The sequence below is a fragment of the Sphaeramia orbicularis genome, chromosome 13 (assembly GCF_902148855.1).
Source record: "Sphaeramia orbicularis chromosome 13, fSphaOr1.1, whole genome shotgun sequence".
Taxonomy (NCBI): Eukaryota; Metazoa; Chordata; class Actinopteri; order Kurtiformes; family Apogonidae; genus Sphaeramia; species Sphaeramia orbicularis.
In genome coordinates, this window is record NC_043969.1 from 47,322,741 (window position 1) to 47,346,316 (window position 23,576).

The 23,576-nt window shown below is 37.8% G+C and overlaps 1 protein-coding gene across 1 annotated transcript; it reads left to right on the forward strand.

Annotated features, from left to right (window-relative positions):
* The first annotated feature begins 1,453 nt into the window (after positions 1-1,453).
* bbc3 (BCL2 binding component 3) lies at positions 1,454-19,681 on the forward strand. The gene is made up of 4 exons (XM_030152926.1): positions 1,454-1,765; positions 3,844-4,192; positions 10,774-10,979; positions 14,988-19,681. Exons 2-4 carry the CDS (start codon positions 3,856-3,858, stop codon positions 15,081-15,083), a joined length of 639 nt encoding a protein of 212 aa, XP_030008786.1. The 5' UTR covers positions 1,454-1,765; positions 3,844-3,855; the 3' UTR covers positions 15,084-19,681.
* The last annotated feature ends 3,895 nt before the right edge of the window (positions 19,682-23,576 follow it).

The following is a 23,576-nucleotide window of genomic DNA, read 5'->3' on the forward strand; positions in this document are numbered from 1 at the left end:
GTGTGTGTGTGTGTGTGTGTGTGTGTGTGTGTATATGTGTGTGTGTGTGTGTCTATAATTTCATGCAGTCTGGATTTACCAGAAGATAAAATTGAGAGTTTCTATCTTTACATATAAAGAGATGCATAACTATACCTAACAGCATATATTTAATTCATATAACATACATGAAAAATCTTCATTTAGTGATATAACATGTTTTAATTAATTTAATATGCCTAATTGTGTTTAGGTTGTGGTAAATCTGTTTTTCCAAATACATGTGACCATCATACGCCCCTATCTGACACAATGAGGTGTTTTAGTTTATTCGTTTATTTAGCTCAGAATACATTTTCACACTCTATCAACGTGAATGTAATTTTTTTCATCTATCTATCTATCTATCTATCTATCTATCTATCTATCTATCTATCTATATATATATATATATATATATATATATATATACATACATACAGGGTGGGGAAGCAAAATTTACAATATTTTGAGGCAGGGATTGAAAGACAGTGTATGACCAATTAATTTATTGAAAGTCATGAGAACTCACTTGCCACAAGAAAATTTACATAATAGAAAATGTTTTTATTCTATGTGTCCTCCTTCTTTCTCAATAACTGCCTTCACACACTTCCTGAAACTTGTGCAAGTGTTCCTCAAATATTCGGGTGACAGCTTCTCCCATTCTTCTTTAATAGTATCTTCCAGACTTTCTCATAATAGTTTTCCTCATAGTCATTCTCTTCTTTCCATTATAAACAGTCTTTATGGACACTCCAACTATTTTTGAAATCTCCTTTGGTGTGATGAGTGCATTCAGCAAATCACACAGTCTTTGACGTTTGCTTTCCTGATTACTCATATGGGCAAAAGTTTCTGAAAAGGTATGGATAATAGTGTTAGGTATGATTATGACATCAATATATGTTTGGTTTCCAAACAACTGACGTAGTGCCTGCTGAGAAAAAACAACTAAATGTTCATTGTAAATTTTGCTTCCCCACCCTGTATATATATATATATATAAAAAAAAAAAAATATATATATATATATATATATATATATATATATATATATATATATATATATATATATATATATAAGTGCATAAAAACCAATAAAAGTGCAATAAAACCAACCCATTATTGTCATGATTTATAAGATATGCTATAAGGTGGTTTTTTTTTTTTTTTGCACTATATCAAAGAGGAAAAATTTGGAATTGTCATCATTTATGGACTATTAAGAATGGACTATTAATTAATGCTATTTTTTAGTGGTCCTGGCCCACCTGAGATCAAATTGGCCTGAATGTGGCCCATGAACTGAAGTGACTTTGATACCCCTGGTCTATGGGCTTTTATTGTGAAATCCCTAACCGGAAGTCCTCCGTACTTCTTCTACGTTGACATTTGTCGTCTTAAACTGGAGGAGGACCCGCTCAGACTGAAAACCTGGACAAGACGCGGTGCAGTCAACATCCCGCTCCGTTCTCCGTTATTCAGCGCGTCTCCGTTCACATTTTTTTTGGATGGGTTAACCTGCGAACGGACTCGAACCGAACCTTAAACCTGACAATCCACGCCGGGGATCCACCAGAGCCGGACATGGACTGACAGGGTTCCGCACAGTGGACGCCGTTTTTCCTCCATCTCCGGTCGCATGAACCGCTTGTTTTGGCACATTTTGGTCCGTCTGATGTCCACCTGTTACCGGCAGCTCCTCGTCCGCAGACACACTCACCACGGATCGAATCGTAAACACAGTAAGTCCCGGATCTTCTGAAGTTATTTGACAGCACCGAGGAGTTGCATCATGTGTCCAGCTGTCAGGAGGAGATGTCAACTTCTGAGGTTCCTGCCTCGTTGCATTTGTTTTCATGGGATTTAACACATATTATAACTGTTAAATAAATAAATAAATAAATAAATAAATAAAAGCGAACTGGTTGTAAATTTTCACTTTTCACGCTGATGTCTGCAACAAGAAAGTGGAAAAATTATGCTAATTTATATTAAAAACACGATATCAAGAGGTGAATTTGCAACAAAAGTAGAAATCACAAAATAATAGTCTTAACACAGTTTTGAATTGATTTAGACTGATTTAGCTAAATAAAACCACAAAACTCAAAGAAGTTAATTAGTTTGATTAGCTAGTTTTGCATTTGACAACACATTACACTACATTTTAACAGTTCGGTGGAAAGATTTAATGTTACAATGCTTTTATAAAACCCTAAACTATATTAATAACTCATCTTTTAATGTATTCTCCCACATTTGGTGCCTTTTCCATGTTAATTTTCGGTTTCTTCGAGTCAGTGAGATGTTATAACACCGTCTCCGTGTGTTTTGGACTTGTGATTTTGCTAAATACAGGTTTATGTTTTTACACCGAGTGTTAGTGCTTGCTGTTGCAGTGGTAAAAAGGATTTGTGAGTAAAAAGAGTGAATTTTGACCCATTGTGATATTTTCAGGCTAATCTGAAGTTGTTTTTTTTTTCTGTTTTTTAGCTAAACCACAGACGCTGTTTTTTTTTTTTTTTTTTTACTCATTTTTTGGAAGTACGCTAAATCTGAATCTAAAACAGTGGTAAATTATGTAAAAACGATACTATCATGGTTGCAATGCGTTACACGCCGTTTTTGTTGGTGTTTTTGTCGGTTTTTTGTCACATTTTCCTCTGTTTTCTGCTTCATACACGACAGTCGCGTGTAGTCCTCCGCGCGGCTTCCTTTGCTCGTGTGTGTGTATATACGCGCATGCTCAGCCTCGTGCTCGCGCGGCACGGATTTGTTTACAAACAGAACCCGGCGCGCCCCCTGTGCGCGCCCCCTGGCGGCCGCGACGGGATGTAGGTCGGTGGGGCAAACGGGGGAAGTTCAGATCACGGAGAAAAACACGGTTGACGGTCATGAAAGTCAGGTTTACGTTTGGATTGAACTGTTTGAGTCAATATTAGTGTCAGTGTGTGAAGGCCAACGAGTTAAACTGTGCAAACGGTGATTTTTACAGGAATCTTTCCACAAATGAATTGTGAACTATAATGTTAGAGCTAATTCCACCAGGAAAATGTTTATTTAGTGTTTATTTTGTTTGCACGATTTCATTATTGGTTATTTTTGTCGTTTATGTTGATGTTTTTCCATTCTTGTCCATTTTGGTGACTACTTCTGTCATATTTTAGTGTTTTCTTTTCACTTTTTAAACTGTTTTAGGCAGTTTCTTTTCATTTAGCTGACTTTTTCCTTTTTTTCATCACTTTTGCTAATTTTGTTGATTGTTTCATTCAGTCTGTTATCTGTTTTAGGCATTTTTGCTCTTTTGGTTCACTTTTTACAGCTTTTCATCACTTCTGCTCAGTTTGTTGACTATTTTCCTGTTTTTTTGTTTGTTTGTTTGTTTGTTTGTTTGTTTTTCGGAATTTTTGTTCATTTTGTTATGGTCTTTTTGATTCATTTTCTTGACTGGTTTGCTAATTTTTGTAAATGTTCTTGATTTATATTTTACATTGTCCATCAAATCAAAATAGACAAAATTGGTGGAGGGAAAAAAAAGTGGAAGCTGAAAATGTGTTTCGTCAAATTTGACATGGTTTCTTAAATCCTTCTGAAGTCTAATATCATGTTGTGACCATTAAAACATTTTTAAAAGTACAAATAAGTATCAGTACCAAAAATCAGCCTTTAAACTGTACGGAAGTAATGACTTGACATTTTTCATGATGGTGAAAAATACTGACTTCATCTGATATTAAATTCTTATCATGAAAACACGTTTGGTATCATATTTGACTCTCATGTTAACCTGGTGTTTCTTTTCGTTGTCGGCGTCCTTCAGTCTCCCACTGAAATGGCCCGTGCAGAGACCATCGAGAACGTCGGGGAAACTGGAGGAGGAGGAAGTGGTCCTCTCCCTCGCCACAACACCTGCCGCATGGAGCTGCCTCGGCCCTTTCACACTTGGCCGAACCTCCTCGCCAATGCCAGTGGCGCTGGTGCCATACGCCCCCACCACAACCACCAGGAGCAGCCGCAGATTGTCCCACCTCTGCAGGCCTTCTACCTGTACCCTGTGCCCTACTCCCACCCCGAGGGGCTGGAGGAGCCCCAGACCCAACAGCAGGTTCCACCGCTGTCAGCACCGGAGGAGTCAGGGGAGGGCGTGGTCGGACCCAGTGCCTCATCAGGTAGGAGCATGATTTTCACTAATTACTGTTGTCTGGTCTGGAGTTTATGGAACAGAGGGTCTCATACTGCTGTGATGAAGAGAGTTTGGAGAAAGAAAAACAGCAGATAAATCAGTCTAGATAGATAGATAGATAGAACTTTATTGATCCGACAATAGGGAAATTCACTGATCAAGGCAGCAACAAGGTAAAGTGCAAGAAAATGTGCATATACAATGTTGTGCAAAAAAAACTCCAAACAATACGAAATAATAAAATCTATAGGCTGTATACTTATTTACATAATAAGTGAATATGTTCGTAACCTTGAGTTTTTGTTGATATATTATTTTATTTTTTACAATGAAAATAAAGTGTTGAATTGATAATTATCACAGTAAATGTCAAATCATGTTTGAGACTATAGGTGTGTTCGTGTCCTTATGCCTTGTTCAACTTTCACTTTGGACAAAAAACATATTGTCCAGCTGTACTTTGACTTCATCAGATACTGTTTAGGTGTTGAACTGAGTAAATCTAGACGTGGGAGTGATTTTGAGGTGTAAACTGATTATTGGATTTTGTCAAACATCCTTTAGGTGCCTGTTAAAAAAGCCAAACTGATTCGTCTATCTTCAGGCGAGATTTTAGAGAAGAGTAAAAGCCTCCCCAAACAAGACATTTTCCACTTAGTTTCACAGGCAGGAAAAAGCCGGTGGTGTAACATCTGTATGAGCGCCCATCAGTAATCATTAAGTCTGCCTGAACGAGCAGCAACAGGGCCGGCGCTGATTTATGTCCCGTCCTGCTGCCAAGTTCAGCGCTCCAGGAACAAGACACTCTTTAACTTTACAGTTTCCACCAAAACAATAACAACAGCATCGGGCTGCTATGACACAACGGTGACTCAGTCCCTTCCCCCATAGGTAAACATCACAGTTATCAGAGTATCAGTGAAGTGTGGACTGCACCTGGGGCTGTAGCGTTAGGTCATGGTGCGACTGAATAAACAGGTGACTCTAATGTTACAGAATGCCTTCCTATGCTTTTCATAAAACAGGATCATAAACCTACTCTACTCTCAAAGTCAACAAACCAGTTTAATGCAGCAGACGGTTTCACCAGGTCTCTGTGTCTTGGGTTAAAAAGTGAGAGTAAAGATGATGATGAAACAATGTCTGCTCTTTATGTGATGATATAAAAACACATTAAATTTAACTCATTGTTGATTTATTTTACATGAATCAGGTAAAGCAAACATCGAAGGACCAAGAAGTTGGTAACTAGTGTTTTTATCAAGACCAGATTAAGCTAAACTAAGACCAAGACCAGATATACAGCACAGGCATCATGGGAAATGGGACCGACCAGTTAATGCTCTTACCAAAACACTGAAATAAAACATCAAAAAGGGGAAGATGAAGTTTCCAGCATTAAGATTAAAAGTTGGCAAAAAATCACAGCTTTGATATCACACACATAAACCAGACAGTGCATTTATAATGGATTCACAATAAAATCCAGAAAAAATTGGACCAATACCATCAAAAAGTGGTATTGACCCCAATCTTTAGCATTGCAACACTACTGGTAAATTATAATTTCTGCACAAATGGGCAGGTAAAAAAAATACTGTTCGTAGTTATTGCTCATTTCAATGAATCAAATGTCATATTCATAATAGAGGTGGATGTAAACCTGCATAAATCTGCATTTTCTTCGGCAGATTTTATGGGAATTTGGTTAAAATTTAAGCTGGAAACCCAACTAATGACACATATTTGTAATTAAGTGAATATCAGATTAATCTCAGTGTCGGAGAAGTCAAAAACTGACATCTATAACTAACAGATTAATGTGTGGACGGTGATTCTGGCTTTATGATTACATATTTCCATATCCGAACCTGATTGAACACATTAATCCGCCTTAATGAATAAATGTCTTCATAAACAAACTCAGAGTCAGTGTCAGAGATGGTGTCGAGGCGTCAGATTGACAGGAAACGCTGCACACTGTTTCTGTGCTGCAGCCACAGTGTGGAGGACAAGTCTGAACATGTCTGGGACGCACAGCTGACCTACAGCTGAGAGGGGAGGAGGAGGAGGGGGAGGGTTATCTATTTACATTTCTACTGATCATCTGTCACAACACACACTCTGACTCAATGCCAAAGGGAAAACCTGCTTTTGTGCGTCTGCCGCCACCTGAATTCCCCGTTTACACCTTCCAGTATTCCTTCTGGAATGTTGAAATTCTGACTCTATGTAAATAAATAAAGTGTGTCAACAAAAGCCCTGTTAACCCACGACTAAATAGCCCAAATGAAACAGGAATTAACTCCTGCAGAAGACAATGCATGTAGCACAATCCTTTCATTCACTAATAATAGAAACATTAATCGGTAAATCATGAGTGTTTGTGACCATTAACCTTTAAATATTCAAACATCCACTGTTGACCGAAATAATCGACTGATCTAAAATCTTTAATACCTGTTGATCCACTAATCCTATCAATGCATCTAAATAATTACAGGGTGGGGGAGCAAAATTTACAATATTTTGAGGCAGGGATTGAAAGACAGTGTATGACCAATTAGTTTATTGAAAGTCATGAGAATTTATTTGCCACAAGAAAATGTACATAATAGAAAATGTTTTTATTCTATGTGTCCTCCTTCTTTCTCAATAACTGCCTTCACACACTTCCTGAAACTTGCTCAAATGTTCCTCAAATATTCGGGTGACAACTTCTCCCATTCTTCTTTAATAGTATCTTCCAGACTTTCTCGTAATAGTTTTGCTCATAGTCATTCTCTTCTTTCCATTATAAACAGTCTTTATGGACACTCCAACTATTTTTGAAATCTCCTTTGGTGTGACGAGTGCATTCAGCAAATCACACACTCTTTGACGTTTGCTTTCCTGATTACTCATATGGGCAAAAGTTTCTGAAAAGGTATGGATAATAGTGTTAGGTATGATTATGACATCAATATATGTTTGGTTTCCAAACAATTGACGTAGTGCCTGCTGAGAAAAAACAACTAAATGTTCATTGTAAATTTTGCTTCCCCAACCTGTAGTCTATAATGCAGTTATTAATCTTTTCATGGTCATCAGATGTGATCCATTTGGACGTTCAGAGACTCCGTAGTTACCATGGAAACACCGTCATCTTCTACAACATTGATTCACCAGTAAAACCCATGGCGTTGGATCAATGACAGTGGATGGACACACTGGGATTATGTTCAGTTATTGATGTCTTCGCTGAAAAAGTCACTTCAGTTTTCTCTGTTTCTGATATAATGACCTTTGAATTTACTCTGAGCTTTTATGAACATCTGCATAATCAGTGAATTAAATGCAGGAAAATACCTGATTTTCACTGAAAAAAATGCAAAATAAAGAAGATAATGTTACAATAAGTGGTGATAAATCACTTAAAAAAGGTTAAATATAGAGAAAAAATAATTTTGAACTGACACAAAAGTAGCACTGGATCTTTATGGGTTAAATACACATTTAAGAAAAGTTGGATTAACAAATACTTTAATACAGGCTTCAACAAGTGAGACCCTTATGAATGTGATTGAATGTAATTTGACCCGTTTCACCTGATGTGAATCCAGAACAACACTGGGTGAAGGCAGGTGTTTGGATTTTTTACGCAAGGCTTTAAATAGATCATTTCCAACACAAACAAAATAAATACAGAAAATACTACTTGTATCAGTTGTAGATTGATAGATAAAGGTTATTTGCCATTTGTACACATAATCAGACACATAGGAATTCTTGTGCAGAAGTCTCGCAGAGTACAAGTAAACATTATTGTATCATTTGTATTGTTACTTTGGCTCAAATTTCACAGTCTCTGCAGCATTTTTTACATGAAAACGGAAAATTTACATAAACACTGCTTAGTAATAAGTTCATAGTGTCCCATATGCTCAGTATTATGCAGAAAGTTTGGACTATTTTTTTTCGACGTCTGAGTCAAAAATGAATTTTAAGCCACTTTCCAGTAGTTATTTAAGATTTTGGATTCTTCATACAAGTTCAGTTTTGCATGTTTGAGTCGGGGAAAAAAATGCAAATTTCATCAACTCAGTAAATAGACTTTAACTGTAATGACTTATTTCACCAAACTGTACAAAATTTTACATTAAAAAAAAGATATTTCCACCATAAACTGACAGAAAAAAACACAAATTGATCAGTAAAAGAATACAGGAAATAAAGGGTTTGATCCTCAAAAAGATAAAACCAATACCTTCATTTTGGTAATTATAATTAGTTCTCTGTTGTTTTTGTTGTATTTTCTGCTCGTTTGCAGTCTTGTTTTATTACAATTCTTTTTCTTTATTTCCTGTTGTGGTGTGTCATTTGTGGTTGTTTCTGATCTTGTTTTGTTGTGATTAGTCTTCTGTGTTCCTTGTACTTTCTGGTTTCACATGTTTTCTTGGTTCTGGTCTTGTTTTATTCTAATTATTTTTCTTTTTTTCCTTTTGTATTTTTTTTGTTGTTGTTTCCCATCTCCATTCACTCCCTCCGTCACCTTGTCAGTCTGTCGGCCTATCAGACAGACAGGTTTCATCCCTCTAATCCCGCCTTTTTTCCTCCCATCTCGTCCTATCACGTCTCGCACCCCCCGTTCAGTCTCCGCCAATCACGCGGACAGGTCTCCAGGAGAGTTACCTTGGCAACAGGCCAGGGTTTTCCTGTTTGTGTGTGTGTTTTTTGCTTGTCTTTTCTCCCGCTCTCTCCCTCTGTCTGTCTTTATCTCGTCTCCGTCGAGTCACCTGCATCTTTAAGGATCAGGTCTAATCCTCCTAGCAAAGCAGATGCTGTGTGGTTGCCAGGGGTGCTGGTTTCTGTGGCAACTAGAGTTGTGTGCGGTTGCCGCGGGCACTTGGCTGCGCGTCGGAGACAGGGGTCGCCTCACAGACCGGCTGTGATTGGACAAATGTGGATAAGCTGGGGACCCCAAGGTGTTCTGTAGAAAGATGAGGGTGGCGGCGTAACCTTCAACCACCGACAGATAAAAATATCCAACAACTTTGCAACCGTTAATACAATATACGCCTCAAAAAGTCAGATACAGTGGAGTTTCTCAGTTTCTTTCTGCTAACAATATAATAATAATATATTTCTCCCTCAGTGTCTAGAGTCATATAATAACCTTTTATTCTCTTAATAGAACTGCAACGATAAATAGAGTAAAAGTCAACTGTTAAATTCATCAAGAACTGCCTTGATAATTGGTAAGATAAAAGATTTCAGGTTCTTAAATATGAATATTTTCCATTTTTTACCTCATCTTACAGAAACTAAATATATCATACACAGTTGAGGATGACATCTTGGGTTGAGGAAACACTGACTGACATTTTTCACCACTTTCTGTCATTTTATAGATAAATAATTTAATTTAGAGGGTAATTGACATTTTATTTGACTATGACGAGAACGGTTCCCTGTAGTCATATAGTAAATGTCAAACCATTATTTTTCATTGTTTCCAAGCGAAAGTTATTTTATTTATGTTTTTTTTTTTTTTTTGTCAGAATTTTTCATAAATTTAGAGCTGATGTTTTATGGAGTTTTACTTCTACAAGTATTGATGTTGAACAGCAATTTGACAAAAATGATTGAATTATGATTATTATATTTTAGTTGTCATAGGTGCTGGTATTGACGGATCAGTGATATGATTTAAAATCATATTCACATATAATTCACTGAAATTAATTTATGAAGGGATGCTTCGACAAAATAACATGTTATACTATATATTGTACGGCTGAGCGTTACAAAAATTAATAATCATAGAAATATCTTTGCTGCTAATCTTTTATAAATTTTACAAATATTCAGTTTAATTCCTATAACACTCTGTTTTGTTTAAGACTAAACTGAAGGTTCAGGTATGCGTCTTAAAAAGTCTGTAAATACACAACAAACAGCGAACCTCCATACCAGACTTATTAAGCAGATTAAGAGATTACTCTCCCAAGTTCCATGAACAGGAAAATAAGTGACCGTCACTCTAACACATATGTTTATATGAGTCCAAACAACACCAGCTTCCTGTGGAGAGTTTTTATTGTAAAAACTGAGATGAGAATGACCTTTTGGAGACTTATGTATGCATGTGAAGACAAATCACATGATCGATTCATGTACTTTTTCCATTAGAGACGATGAATTGTAATGTAGGCGAAAATATTCCTGTGCACACAGAAGTCAGATATTTGTACCTTTTTTTGATGTTTTGTTTTTTGAAAAGGAAATGAAAATACTTGCACAATTGGGTATTGTTCTTAAAGAATGAGAAAAAATAAGCCAAATTTAAGATGGAGGATTTATAATTTAAGGCAGAAGAGTTCCAGAACCATCAGAATCTGTTCATATTGCATGTTGAGAATCAGTTAAGCAGAACCAGAGGCTCAGTAGATAAACATAAATAGAGATATTCACAGAGTCAGAGCATGAAGAAGTACAGTGGTAAACATCCAATCAGGGAGGAGCAAGAGTATGGAGTGATGTTTTCCAATATGGTCTAATATGGATTTCTTGCCTTTTCTGCTGCAGACTCAGAGGTAGAGGAGCACCAGGAGGCCTCCAGCCGTCAGGGGCCTCTGCCCGACCTGCTGCCCCAGAATGAACACCCATCCTGGGGTTCAGCGCGCCACCGAGCCCCCCTGGCGGAGGCGGTGCAGGAGCTGGAGCTCAGGAGAGTGGCCAATCAGCTGAGGGCCATCGGAGACGAGTTCAACGCCACAGTCCTGCACAGAGTGGTAAGAGGAAGACACAGCAACATGGAAAATATAACAAGAAACAAGACTAGAATGCACCCTTAACCCCTTAACAACTCGAGTCTCATCCCTGTGACTGGACATGTTTTCCCTCCTCCTGAGCTGAACTTGTCTGTACAGCATTTGGTCTGTGTCCTTGAACACATCACGGCCCTTCAGTCCAGTGTGTTGACGTGCAGCTGAGTTTGAGTGTGTATGCACAGATAATTATACGTGTGTGTTTAGCTGCAGATCAATAAGTCACATGAGAGTAAGCATGAATCGATGTCCTCTGTGAGAGCTACCTCATTTCAGTTTCTTTTTCTCTTTTTAATGGCTGATATTTAATGATATTTTCCCTTCTTTCGCTCAATTTTTTTTTCCATTCCTTTCATCAAAGTGAATCACAGAAATTCCTCTCTTTCATCATTTTCCATTTGGATGCTACACAAAAATAATTAGTGCAAAATATTTGGAAAATCAGCGTGAACTTGGTGTGGGCCCGTGAAACATGGTGATATGCAAGAAAACTGCATGAAGGAAACACAAATAAATATGGATGAGAGTGAATGTGACAAAAAACATGATCTTTATGAACAAAGAAAGTGAATCTACATCAGGGGTGTCAAACTCATTTCTTCCAGGGGCGGCATTCAGCCCAATTGGATCTCAAGTGGGCCGGACCAGTAAAGTAATAGCATCATAACCTATAAATAATGACAACTTTTTCTGTTTTGTTTTAGAGCACAAAAAAAAACCCATTAAATTATGAAAATATTTACATTTACAAACTATCCTTTAACACAAAACATGTGAATAACCTGAAAAAAACGGCATTTGTGAGAAGAATAAGTGCAGTTTTAACAATATTATGCCTCAACTTATCATTTATACATGTGCATTACACACAGTGTTACACAAACGTTTGATAACAAGCAGCATATTGTTCAAAACTGGGAGTTGGGAACTAAAATAAGAACAATTCTCATTCAGTTTCTCACTTGCCCAGCTCATTGTTCTTCTTGGTAGTTCTTCGAGGTTCATCTGGACTAGTTTGGCTTCAAAAGAGCCAAACTAGTCCAGTTGAACCTAGAACCTATAAAAATGGGGTTGTCACTATTTATAGGTTATTATACAATTATTTTACTTTAAATCATATTGGTCTGTATGTGGAACCTGAACGAAAATGAGTTGGACACCCTTGATTGTTAAGATCTTTAGTGTAATTTTTGCATGCAAATTCATCCAGCGGGCCAGATTGGACCTTTTGGTGGGCCAATTGAGCCGTTTGAGACCCCTGATCTAAAGTAATGAAGTCTGGTGTGATTAGTCTAAACTCCTTATTGATGTAATTATTAATATAGTGATGTATACGACATATATAAAGCTGTGGTTGTACCTGTAACTGGTGTAAAGAGTGAAAGCTGAGACGTTCTTGCTGTTGGAGGAGGCGTACAGATGCAGAATGAGCTGCCTGACTGAACTGACTCCATTAGTCCACAAGTTATCGATCAGTTGTTGCAGCCCTAGTGAAGCTGCAGATTATTGAATACCTCCATACTCCGCAAAAAACAGTCTGTCACGCAAATCCTCTGTTTGTTTGGTCCAATCCGAGCTCTTATGAATGCTGTTAGGATGTCTGTGGATAGGAAACAGAAAGAAGAAGAAGAGGAAAGTCCTGTTCAAACAGGACTAGTTTAATCTGGTGACCTCTGGTTATTTGTCATAGTGGTGGATCTTAATTAAACCCATGTTAATCTGAACAAGTAGAAAAAAGATGTTTATGAGCACAGTGTATGAAAGCTTTGTTTCTGTTATTTATGCTTATTTTCTGTAGTGAACTATCATGAAAGTATTTTGGCTTCATTGCTTTAACATAAAGTACAGATGGTTGGTGTAATAAGATATAGCTTCAGCTGCACCGTTTCAGTCTTTATGGTTTTAATTTAGTGTCTGGTTGTTGATACTCTTTGCATTAATTCAATACAGACTGAAATAAACTGACTGAACTCAAAGAGCCAATTTAGATCCTTCAGAAAAGTGAAATTAGTAGGACAGGAATTCAATCATTTTCTATTTTCCAACATTTCTCTGAGTGGTAGATTATTAATGAGTCAAAAACAGTTTGGGTTATATGAAATGCAGATGTATGGCGTTAATTTTTTAATCACCGGGTTATTATACCAGTCACATGTGAACAGGACTTCAGTGGATGAAAACACAACAGTTTTTATTTTCATGTGATTACACACCAATAGAAGCAGAATTATGTCATTAGATCCTCCTCCATCGTCCACATCAGACCGAAAAAGCAGAAGTGACAGTGTTTGTGGGCATGGTTTCTTTTTATTGTTATTTGTCCGTATCGACCTCGCCCTCCCTCTCTGCTCCAGATTGCGTGAGGAGTTGGCAGTGACTCCCCCCTCCCCCTCCTTCCCCCGCTGCTCGCTCTGCCTCACCATCCCGCCTTATGCACATAAACAAAGATGACGTCACCTCCCCTCGGATCGCGCTCAGACGGGTATGAGCAACTGGCGGCCTCTGTGCAGACATGTGCACTGGGTTCTGGGGTTGCAGACCCACTGGACCGGATCAGATCAGACCGGACCGGATCCAACCGGACCAGATCAGACTGGACCGGATCAGACCGAACCAGAGCAGATCAGTCCATACCGGATCGGTTCAGACCGGACTGGATCAGATCGGATCGGATCGGATCAGACCGGATCAGATCAGACCGAACCAGAGCAGATCAGTCTGTACCAGATCGGTTCAGACCGGACTGGATCAGATCAGATCGGATCAGACTGGATCAGATCATACCGAACCAGACTGTCTCTCCTTCCCTGTGTGTCTGTTTTGCAGAACACATACACATTATTCTCCAGAGGAAACTGTGTCTGTATGTGCGCTGTTAACAAGCCAAAACCTCCATTAGACACTTTCAAACAAAAAAAAAAAAGGGAGGAGAGGAAATGGAACTAGGAAGGAGGGATGGAGGTTAAAGAAGGTGATGTGAGGGAGGGTTAACCAGGGCCATGGGAGATTCATCCTCAACACACATACACTGTTTATGCTGTGGATAGAGCCTCATCCTGACCTCCTCCCAATCCTACAATGACATCACAGAGTAAAGTAGGAGGATTCAGACTCAATAAACCTGAGGGGTAATATTTACAGAAGAAACACACAAGTAAAGCTCTGCTGTGTGATTTAGGAGGATCTGAGTGAAGAAAAGGGAAAATATTGAGTATATTCACCCTCTTTTTGGTTTTATTGCATCCACTGTTAACATGCATTAGTGTGGACTAGAGTTAATATCCTGTTAATTAAAAGCTCAAAATGAACAAACACAATATAATGAAGGTGTTTTCTGAGGCCACCGTAGACAAAGGTTTTCAGCTGGTTGTAATCTCCTTCAGAACTAGATATCACTAAAAAGTTGCACATTTGAGAGAAGAATAATTTGGATATTTCTAAGGAAAAGAACAAAATTTTCTTTGAGACAAAACTGGTAAAAAAAAAAAAAAAAAAAAAATACGAGTCAAAGGGGCTCAAGCGATAACAACTGACTGTTTTCCATGTTTCCGTGAAAATTTTCGCAGTTTCATTCTCGTAATTACTGCAGGTGGAATTGATCATTCTTTTTGGGGTCATTTCATCTTTTTTCTGACATTTTCTGAATCTGATTTTTTACAGTTGTGCAAAAAAAAAAAAGCAAGAGAAAGACACAAATATGAAAGTTTTCTGAGATAAAGGATATAAATCTGCAAGAAAAAATGGTGAAGCAGCAAGAGCACAATTACAGTGTGTCAAAATGTACAAATTTTCACTTTTTATTGCAATTCCTGAGGAAAGTGTATTTGTGTGTTTGTTTTAATATTGTAAAGTAAAAATGCGTATTATTCAAATATCAGCAAACCCTGTAAAACCCCTATTTCCTCACATCGTATTATGAAACGTGTCTGTTTTACTTGGACTCATGTCTCTTTTTCCTCTTCTTTCTTCCAGCACGTCGTCCCCCAGTGGCAGGACTGGAGAGATGGTTTCCGCGGCCTCCTGAACTTCATCACCCAGACTCTCAGCACTCTCTACCGCCTCACGTAGGACGCTCTATGAGCAGCTTCTGGGGTTGTTTTTGCATCAGGACTCGACTCACTGTGAGAAGTGAGCAGAGCGCCCCCTCCTGGTCGCTGTCGAGGTCTGAACTCGAATGGGTGGCCGGAGTCCACCTGTGGATTAACGGGTCAATTGTCCCCTTTGAACGTGGACCCGTGGGTCTGTCGGTCAGTCTGCTGGTTCAGACTGCAGCTGATGGACTTTTCTACTTGTATATTTTGTAAAATGACTTTGCTTTGCTGTTTTTGTCAGTGTCTCGGGGTCGGATCTTTACGTAGCGCCGTGTGCATGGCAGACCTGGGTCAAACGCAGATGTACATACGAGGGGTTTTATCCATTTTGGAAATTCCTCTGATTGATTTTTGATACTTTAAACCCTGTCCTCAGTAATTTTGACATTTTGCTCTATTTTTCTCTCCATTTTGGTCTCTCATCCCCTGAGCACTAAGAGTTCAAAGCTCTGGTTTGTTTGTCCTGTCAGTGTTTGATCATTGTCAACATTGGGTATATTTAACCCTGGCAGTTACAATAGTGACTCTGGATTTTTTAAGAGAATTAGCTGCAGTAGATCACAGTTAGAACCCGCACATTACGACCCAAAATAATGGTTTATTTGAGCATTTGCAGCCTGTACAGGTATTTTTAACATTGCGGTTGGGAAAATATCTGTCTGCTGTGGACTAGAGCTGCAACAGCCTGTGAAGATGAACCAATTTTATCGTTGTCAGGCACCATGTTGTGAAATAGCACATTACTTCTTCCAAATGGATAATTTCTCCACATTTGATCACTTAAAAAAATGTACCTATTTAGCATATCTTCTTGTGTAGATGCTCAATTTTGTACACTCTAAATTCTCTACTTTCCCTCCCACAGACATATTTTGACCCCAGTCTGTCTGACCTGTGCATATTACTGTCTTTATTTTATATCCTACGTCCCCGTTGTTGTAAACTGTGAAACTGGACGCTGTGGTTTTATAGCAGGGAAAAGTCAGGTGTTAATCCACTATTGAGCGAAACACAGAGGGAACTATTCTAACGTCACGATCTGATCCAGACCGGAAACTGAAGCTGCTCCAAACAGGCACAAATGTGGCTAACCCCAAAAAAATGTTCTGGATTTAAATAAAATAAATGTTATTTTTTATTTTGCTAATAGCGCTGTCAGACACTGCTTCACAAAACACAAATCTAGCAAATTTAGCCTGTCTTGGTTTGACTAATGTGTGGTGCTAATGAAATGAAAGGTCAATTTTCTTGATGAATTAAATGAACATTTGGTGGATTTAACACATTAAAATAACATTAATTCACCTTAATCTCAGACCGAACAGACAGGCTACTGTTAGCTCACAAGCTAACGTTAGCTGCAGTTAGCGCATGTGGTGCTTTTCAGTTGCTAATCACCAGCTAGCATTAGCTAATTAGACTATTTTATTCAAAAATCTAGAAATGACTCATTGCTGGGGTTGCTACGCTTTCACACAAGCATGGAACACGTCAGTTTCTTGGTACAAATTGGGTAGTGACTAGAGACAACCTGCTTAATTTCATCCCATGTCGTGCCTTTCTGTTCAACACCAGGACAATCAACTTCAAAAAAACACACCTTTAAGCCTCTGGAAACGTAAAGCACACAAATGCCTTTAACTCTGTGAATCAGGATGTAAAACAGTGAATATTAGTCCAAACATTATTAATCAGATAACTTTTGTAAATCTTCTGATATTTTTGATAATTGATATTTGATGAGGTGTGATTTATGATTGCAAAAAAAACAAAAGTTTCCAAACTACCAATTAAAACCTAAACTACCTAGCTAACATTAGTTATTAGCAGCAGACTAACAAGCTATCTAGCCATCTATCCACTCTTTTGCTAACATGCAGAGCTCCACTGTGGGCATAGCTAGCGTAACTAGCTAAGCTAATATCACTTAAAACATGATCTGCCAATGTATTATTACAAACAGTCTAAACAGTAAAGCTAACAGTATTTCATGAAGCGCCATAATTATTAGATTAAAGGTTAACTAGTTTTATTTTCTCTGTAGGTAAATTCAGTTTGCATTTTACCCATACTTAACACAGCACTTAGCATTAGCACATAGCACACACATTAGTTTCTTCAATTATTGTTTAATCCCAGCTATTTGTGCCACTCAAATTGACCATTGTGCTACCGCCACTAATGGTAGCACACTAACATGTTTAGCCCTAATGATAAGACGATAACATGACTAGCTAATGAGATATCAGCCAAAAAGGGATGAGAATTTAGACTAAAGGTTTGGAATAATTATTAAGGCTTAATCTCAGTTTTTTTGTGGAATAAGACACTAAACTTTATCCATTATTCCAGATTCCTGTTAAGTTTCCAGAGGCGTTAAAATGCTCAAATCAAGAGTTTTTGCTCCCATTAAAACGCTCCACAGCTCATGCATGACATGAGGTTATTTAAGGACACGATGCTGCCGGTGCCAACCACCGGCCAAGCGCCACCCGCCTGTGTTTATGACAGTGTTTACTATTGATTTACTTGATGATCTGTACATACTCTTTTGGAGGATAAGCCTGAATCATCTGAAATGTTGAACTAACTGAAGCAGGAGTTCGTTGTGTTTGGGAGGTGTCGAGGTATTTCTGAGCCGCCGACGGCAACAGTAGAGTGAGTCTAAAAATTAAATCCAGTGGATTTGAGATGGTATTGAATGAGAAAAAGAAACACATAATATGATCTGGACCTTCAGACTGATGAAAAGTGTTGATGTTTGTAAAGTGACCCTTGGTTGTGCATCGGACTCTGGGAGAAAATGTTCATTTCTCATATTAATTTATTTTGGAAAGTAGCCTATTTGTAGCTTGGTTTTTTTATTATTATTTTTCTTTTTTAACCTAATGTTTAAATTATTTTTTCATGCATTCCTGAGCATAATGAATTAAGCTGTATTTGAGTTGTAACTGTAAAAACAAATGAGAGGAGTTAAAACTGGAGGTAAATACATCACTCTAAGTTTCATTTCAGATGTTTTAATTGGGTTATCATTATTTGTACTTATGCATTGCTTAAAACTGGATTTTTTTTTTTTTTTTTACATGGTACTATGTTTTTAACAGTTACTGTTTCATTGCAGTTTTAGGAACACGTACATATTCCCCCTGTATCAGATACTGAAAGTGATGTATTATCTTCTGATGTGAAAATCAGATGGAAAAAGTACCAAAATTCTCCTTTTTACACTGAGTAAAGCACAAAGGAAAAGAAGTCGGTAGCAATAGTGTTTGTTGAACGGCGTAAAATGACTGAAATGATCCATTTCACTGACGGGTCATTAATGATTCAGCCCAGGGTTGGATCATGGATGGTTCTGGCTGAAGGAAAGCTCCGCTGTGATTGGTTAGAACGTTAGCCATGACAGCTAATGTTAATGCTAATGAGAAAAATTGAGAAAGTCGTTTTCTATGTTTTGATTCAAATTTTCTTCAACAAAACATGACATGATTTCTAGCCCAGAATGTTCAACTGGAAAGTATTCTACTTCTGCTTCCTTTTATTCCAGTTCATTCCAGTTATATTTTACATAGAAGTAGCACTATAAAGCACTTGATGAAGATTGACCAAAAAGTTCATTATATATTTTCACAATATCATGGTTTCCGCTTTTTCCAGTGATATTTTCCTCATCTTTTCATTGATTTTTACCCATTTAAGGATTAATCCTGTCGATTGGACAACACTAAGTTTTAGTGAGGTCAATATGGGCTCAGTCTAATTTCTGATTTAATTTTCTTTCTTAACCTGCTGAAACCATTGGTGCTTTTCAAATCACACCATAAAACATTCACTAAGTGGCTCCTCCACTGTCTGTGTTTACATTATATTATATTTCTGAACATTATTACTACCTAAAGAAGCTAAATGTCCCTACGTTTTGATGAGATTCACTCGTTAGCATCTAATTGACCAATCACAGCAGAGCTCAGTTTCCTTCCAGCCAATCCACGGAGCAGGTGCCTCACATGCTAAAAACATACATGTATGTAATGTAAGCGCCCACCTGCAGTGATGGGCTTTAACTGTTCATTGTAAAACAAGGGCCTTGTTCATTGGTTGTTCATCCAGGAGCAGATCTCTGAATGCTTTGGTTACATTTTTTTTTTTTTTTTTTTGCCATATACATTAAACGCCTCTCGCTTGGCCGTTACTTTTATTGCTTTGGACGTTTTTAGCTCATTTTTACATCTTTATTGAATGAAGTCAGAGGCTGCGATAACGTGTCTTTGAGCTGAAACCAGAGCGGCTGAAGCCTCTGTTTGTACATTCATGGTTTTAGACGCAGACGTGTATGATGGGTTTTGTACGTTCGCTGACGGGTGTAAATTCGACCTGTCAATCATCTCAGATCATGTCTGATCGTCTCCACCTTCACCTCCTCGTTCAGGGCAGATGCTCCTCTCTACCCATGATGCTTAGTGTCATGCAGTGTGTTTTTGGCTGTTTTTCAACTTTTTTTCTATTGTAAACTTTCTATATGAATTTTGTACTTTTTCTTTTTTATACAATAAAGTTTAAGAGAATTATAAACTATGTGTTGTGTTTTGATGTATAAAATTGACTTGTTGTGTTTCCAGTCACTTAAAAATACATATAACTTTAAGCCTAAAAGTAACTTAAACATCCATTATGTTAAAATTAACCCTGTATGGGTGTATTTTTTGTTCCACTGTGTTTAATTCTGTTGTAAATTTGGACATGTTAACATGGAATGGATTCATTTTAGAGCCTAAATATGGCGACCAGGTCCTAATAAAACCAAATGTGGGATGTGTACCCATCACTGATGCATAAAGATACATATGTAAAGACTAAGTTTAAGACTAAGTCTAAGTTCAGATTGAACTGAGTTTACCCATTTGCAATTTAGTGTTAATGTTAATGAGTTAAGGCTAAATGAAAAGTAACACAAAATTAACAGAAGTTACAAACCATCAATAAAATGAGCAAAACAACTAGCAAATGAATACAAAATTGACAAAATAATCAACAAAATGAAGAAAAGCATCACATGGATGGAAAAAAACATCAAATATCAATGAAATGAACAAATTAAGCAGCAATGAACAAAACATGAATGCACTGAACAAATTATCAATAAAATAAAAAAAGAAGCAAAATAATTTTAAAAATTACCTAAATAAGGAAGAAAAAATGGGGGGGGTCAAATATTAACAGGATGAACAAATTAATCAAAATATCAATAAAACTAATGGAATAACCAAAAAAAAGAAAAGAAAAAATAAACAGAAGAAGAAAAAAGTGAACAAAATAAAACGAGAAACAAAATCAGATTTCTTGAAACTTCAGCTAAATTTGTGACAAATTTTGTTGGAAATGTGACTTTAATCTGATGAAATGTGGAACGTCTCAGCATATGGATGAGATTTTCTTATTGTGAAACCTGGGTAGACCTGATTTGACCTGGTTAGACCTGGTGAGACCTGGTGAGACCTGGTTAAACCTGGTGAGACCTGGTTAAACCTGGTGAGACCTGGTTAGACCTAGTGAGACCTGGTTAGACCTGGTGAGACCTGGTTTGACCTGGGTAGACCTGGGAAGACCTGGTTAAACCTGGTTTGACCTGGGTAGACCTGGGAAGACCTGGTTAAACCTGGTTAGACCTGGGTAGACCTGGGAAGACCTGGTTAAACCTGGTCCAGCCCCTAGTGGCCGTTGGAGGAACTGCAGCGGTGTCCTCCGTCTGGTCTGAGTCAAACCATTAGTGTCTTAAACATCTACTCGTCTGTAAATATCACATGAACGTCCTACGTCCTGTTTGCGTCACCGCCTTGAACCTGTTCTGGAGGTCGACTGAGGACAGGGGCAGCGCTCACCCATCAGGATCAGGATCAGCAGATGTTTACAAATGTTGGCGCTTTGGGGGCGGGGCAGCAGCCATTTGACTGACAGTGCTGTGGTTTCCATGGCACACCACATCTGGAGATTAACAACCACAAGGTCAAGACCCTGGATGCACACTGACACACAAACACCAACACAGACACACAAATACCCACACAGACACACAAACACAGACCCACAAAAACCCAAACAGACACACTGATACACAAACACCAACACAGACACACAAATACCCACACTGACACACACAGACACACAAACACAGACCCACAAAAACCCACACAGACACACAAACACAGACCCACAAAAACCCACACAAACATAGACCCACAAAAACCCACACAGACACACAAACACAGACCCACAAAAACCCACACAAACATAGACCTACAAAAACCCACACAGACACACACTGACCCACTAAAACCCACACAGACCCATAAACACAGCTGCACACTGACCCACAAAAACCCGCAAAGACACACACAGACCCACAAAATCCCACACAGACACACAAACACAGACCCACAAAAACCCACACAGACCCACAAAAACCCACACAGACCCACAAAATCACACAGACACACACAGAGACCTACAAAAACCCACACATCACCCGGACCACACTAGACACCCACACAGACACACATAACACCCACAGCTGCCACAAACTGACCCCAAATGGACCCACAAAGACAACACACAGACCCACCCAAAATCCCCCACATGGACCCACACAGACACCCACACAGACACACAAACACCCACATGGACCCACACAGACACCCACACAGACACACAAACACCCACATGGACCCACACAAACACCCACACAGACACACAAACACCCACACGGACCCACACAGACACACAAACACCCACACAGACACACAAACACCCCCACAGACCTTGTTTACATCCCAAACGTCTTAGCTCCTAAAACTCCTCCAAATACAGACATGTTTTAAAAACCTGGTATTTCAGATAAAAAGTCTCTAACAGGGTCTCAGTGGGTCTAAAGGGTCTGAAACTAGTCTAATGTGGTCTAGATCAGGGCTGTCAAAATCATTTTAGTCCAGGTTCCACATTCAGACCAATTTGACCTAAACTGGGTCAGACCAGTAAAATAATACCATAAGAACATATAAATAATGACAAGTCCCAGGTTTTCTCTGTGTTTTAGTGCAAAAAAAGAATTATGAAAAGTATTTACATTTACATTTACTATCCAAACAAAAAAGATGTGGCAAAAAAGTACAATTTTAACACTAGTATGCCTCAGTGAATCATTCATACAAGTGCATTATGGATCAGATCTACAAAAGCACAAAACATGTAGTAACAGGCAGTATATTGTTAAAATTACACAGATTTTTAGACATTTCAGGTTGTTCACATTTTTTTTTTGCTAAAGAATAATTTGTTAATGTAAATATTTTCATAATTTAACCCTTTCATGCACGAATTATGAGAACCTTAATCAAATTTTTTTCCTGAGTGTTTTTATTCCTCTTTAGGCATGAAAAAAACAATGCGATTGAAAATTTTCTCCTGAAAAAAAAATTTTAAAAATTAAAAAATTTAAAAAATACATTACAAAAATAATTATATAAAAAAAAAATCTTATGAACCTATTTTACATGAAGTTGCAAAAATGTCCACTCAGCTAGACACCACATGTTTAATTTTTGACACACAGAAACATGTATTTACTGATAAATTGTGTGAAAACTATGGGGAGAGCTTATGATTCTGGGGGTTTATGCTCAGGAGAGATCTACATGTTATCAATTCATGTCATAAAAGATATGTAGTGTCTTAAAACTTTAATAAAGATATGTGTAAAAAAACCAACAAACAAAAAAACAGCGAAAAGAACAACAAAATCCATGAATATATAAGAGAACAGCTGTAGAATAGCTGTCCACTGGAGTGACCAGTATGCATGAAAGGGTTAACCCCAACTCTGGATGACATTTAACTCACAGTGAGTTAAAACTACACTTTGAGAGTGAAAATTGACTCTCAAATGTTTAACCCTGAAATTTCAACTCTCCAATTTTTGCTGTGCTATAAGTGTCCACTGTGTTGGCTGATATGGAACTAAAACCAACTAAACCCATGAATATACAAGAGAACAGCTGGAGAAGAACTGTCCACTGGACTGACCACTGTGCATGAAAGGGTTAATGAGTGTTTTTGCACTAAAACAAAGAGAAAAATTTGGAGTTTTGGAGAGCCATATATATATATATATATATATATATATATATATATATATATATATATATATATATATATTTTTTTTTTTTTTTTTTTTTTTTTTTTTTTTTTCACATCAAACCAAGATGGTTTGAGGGTCTAACAGGGTCTGGAGAGGGTCTAAACCAGGGCTCTCAAACTAATTTTCTTTCAGGGGCCACATTCAGCCCAATTTGATGTTAAGTGGGCCAGACCAGTAAAATAATAACATAATAACCTATAAATAATGACAACTCCAAATTTTTGTCTTTGTGTTAGTGGAAAAAAAACAAACATTAAATTATGAAAATATTTAATT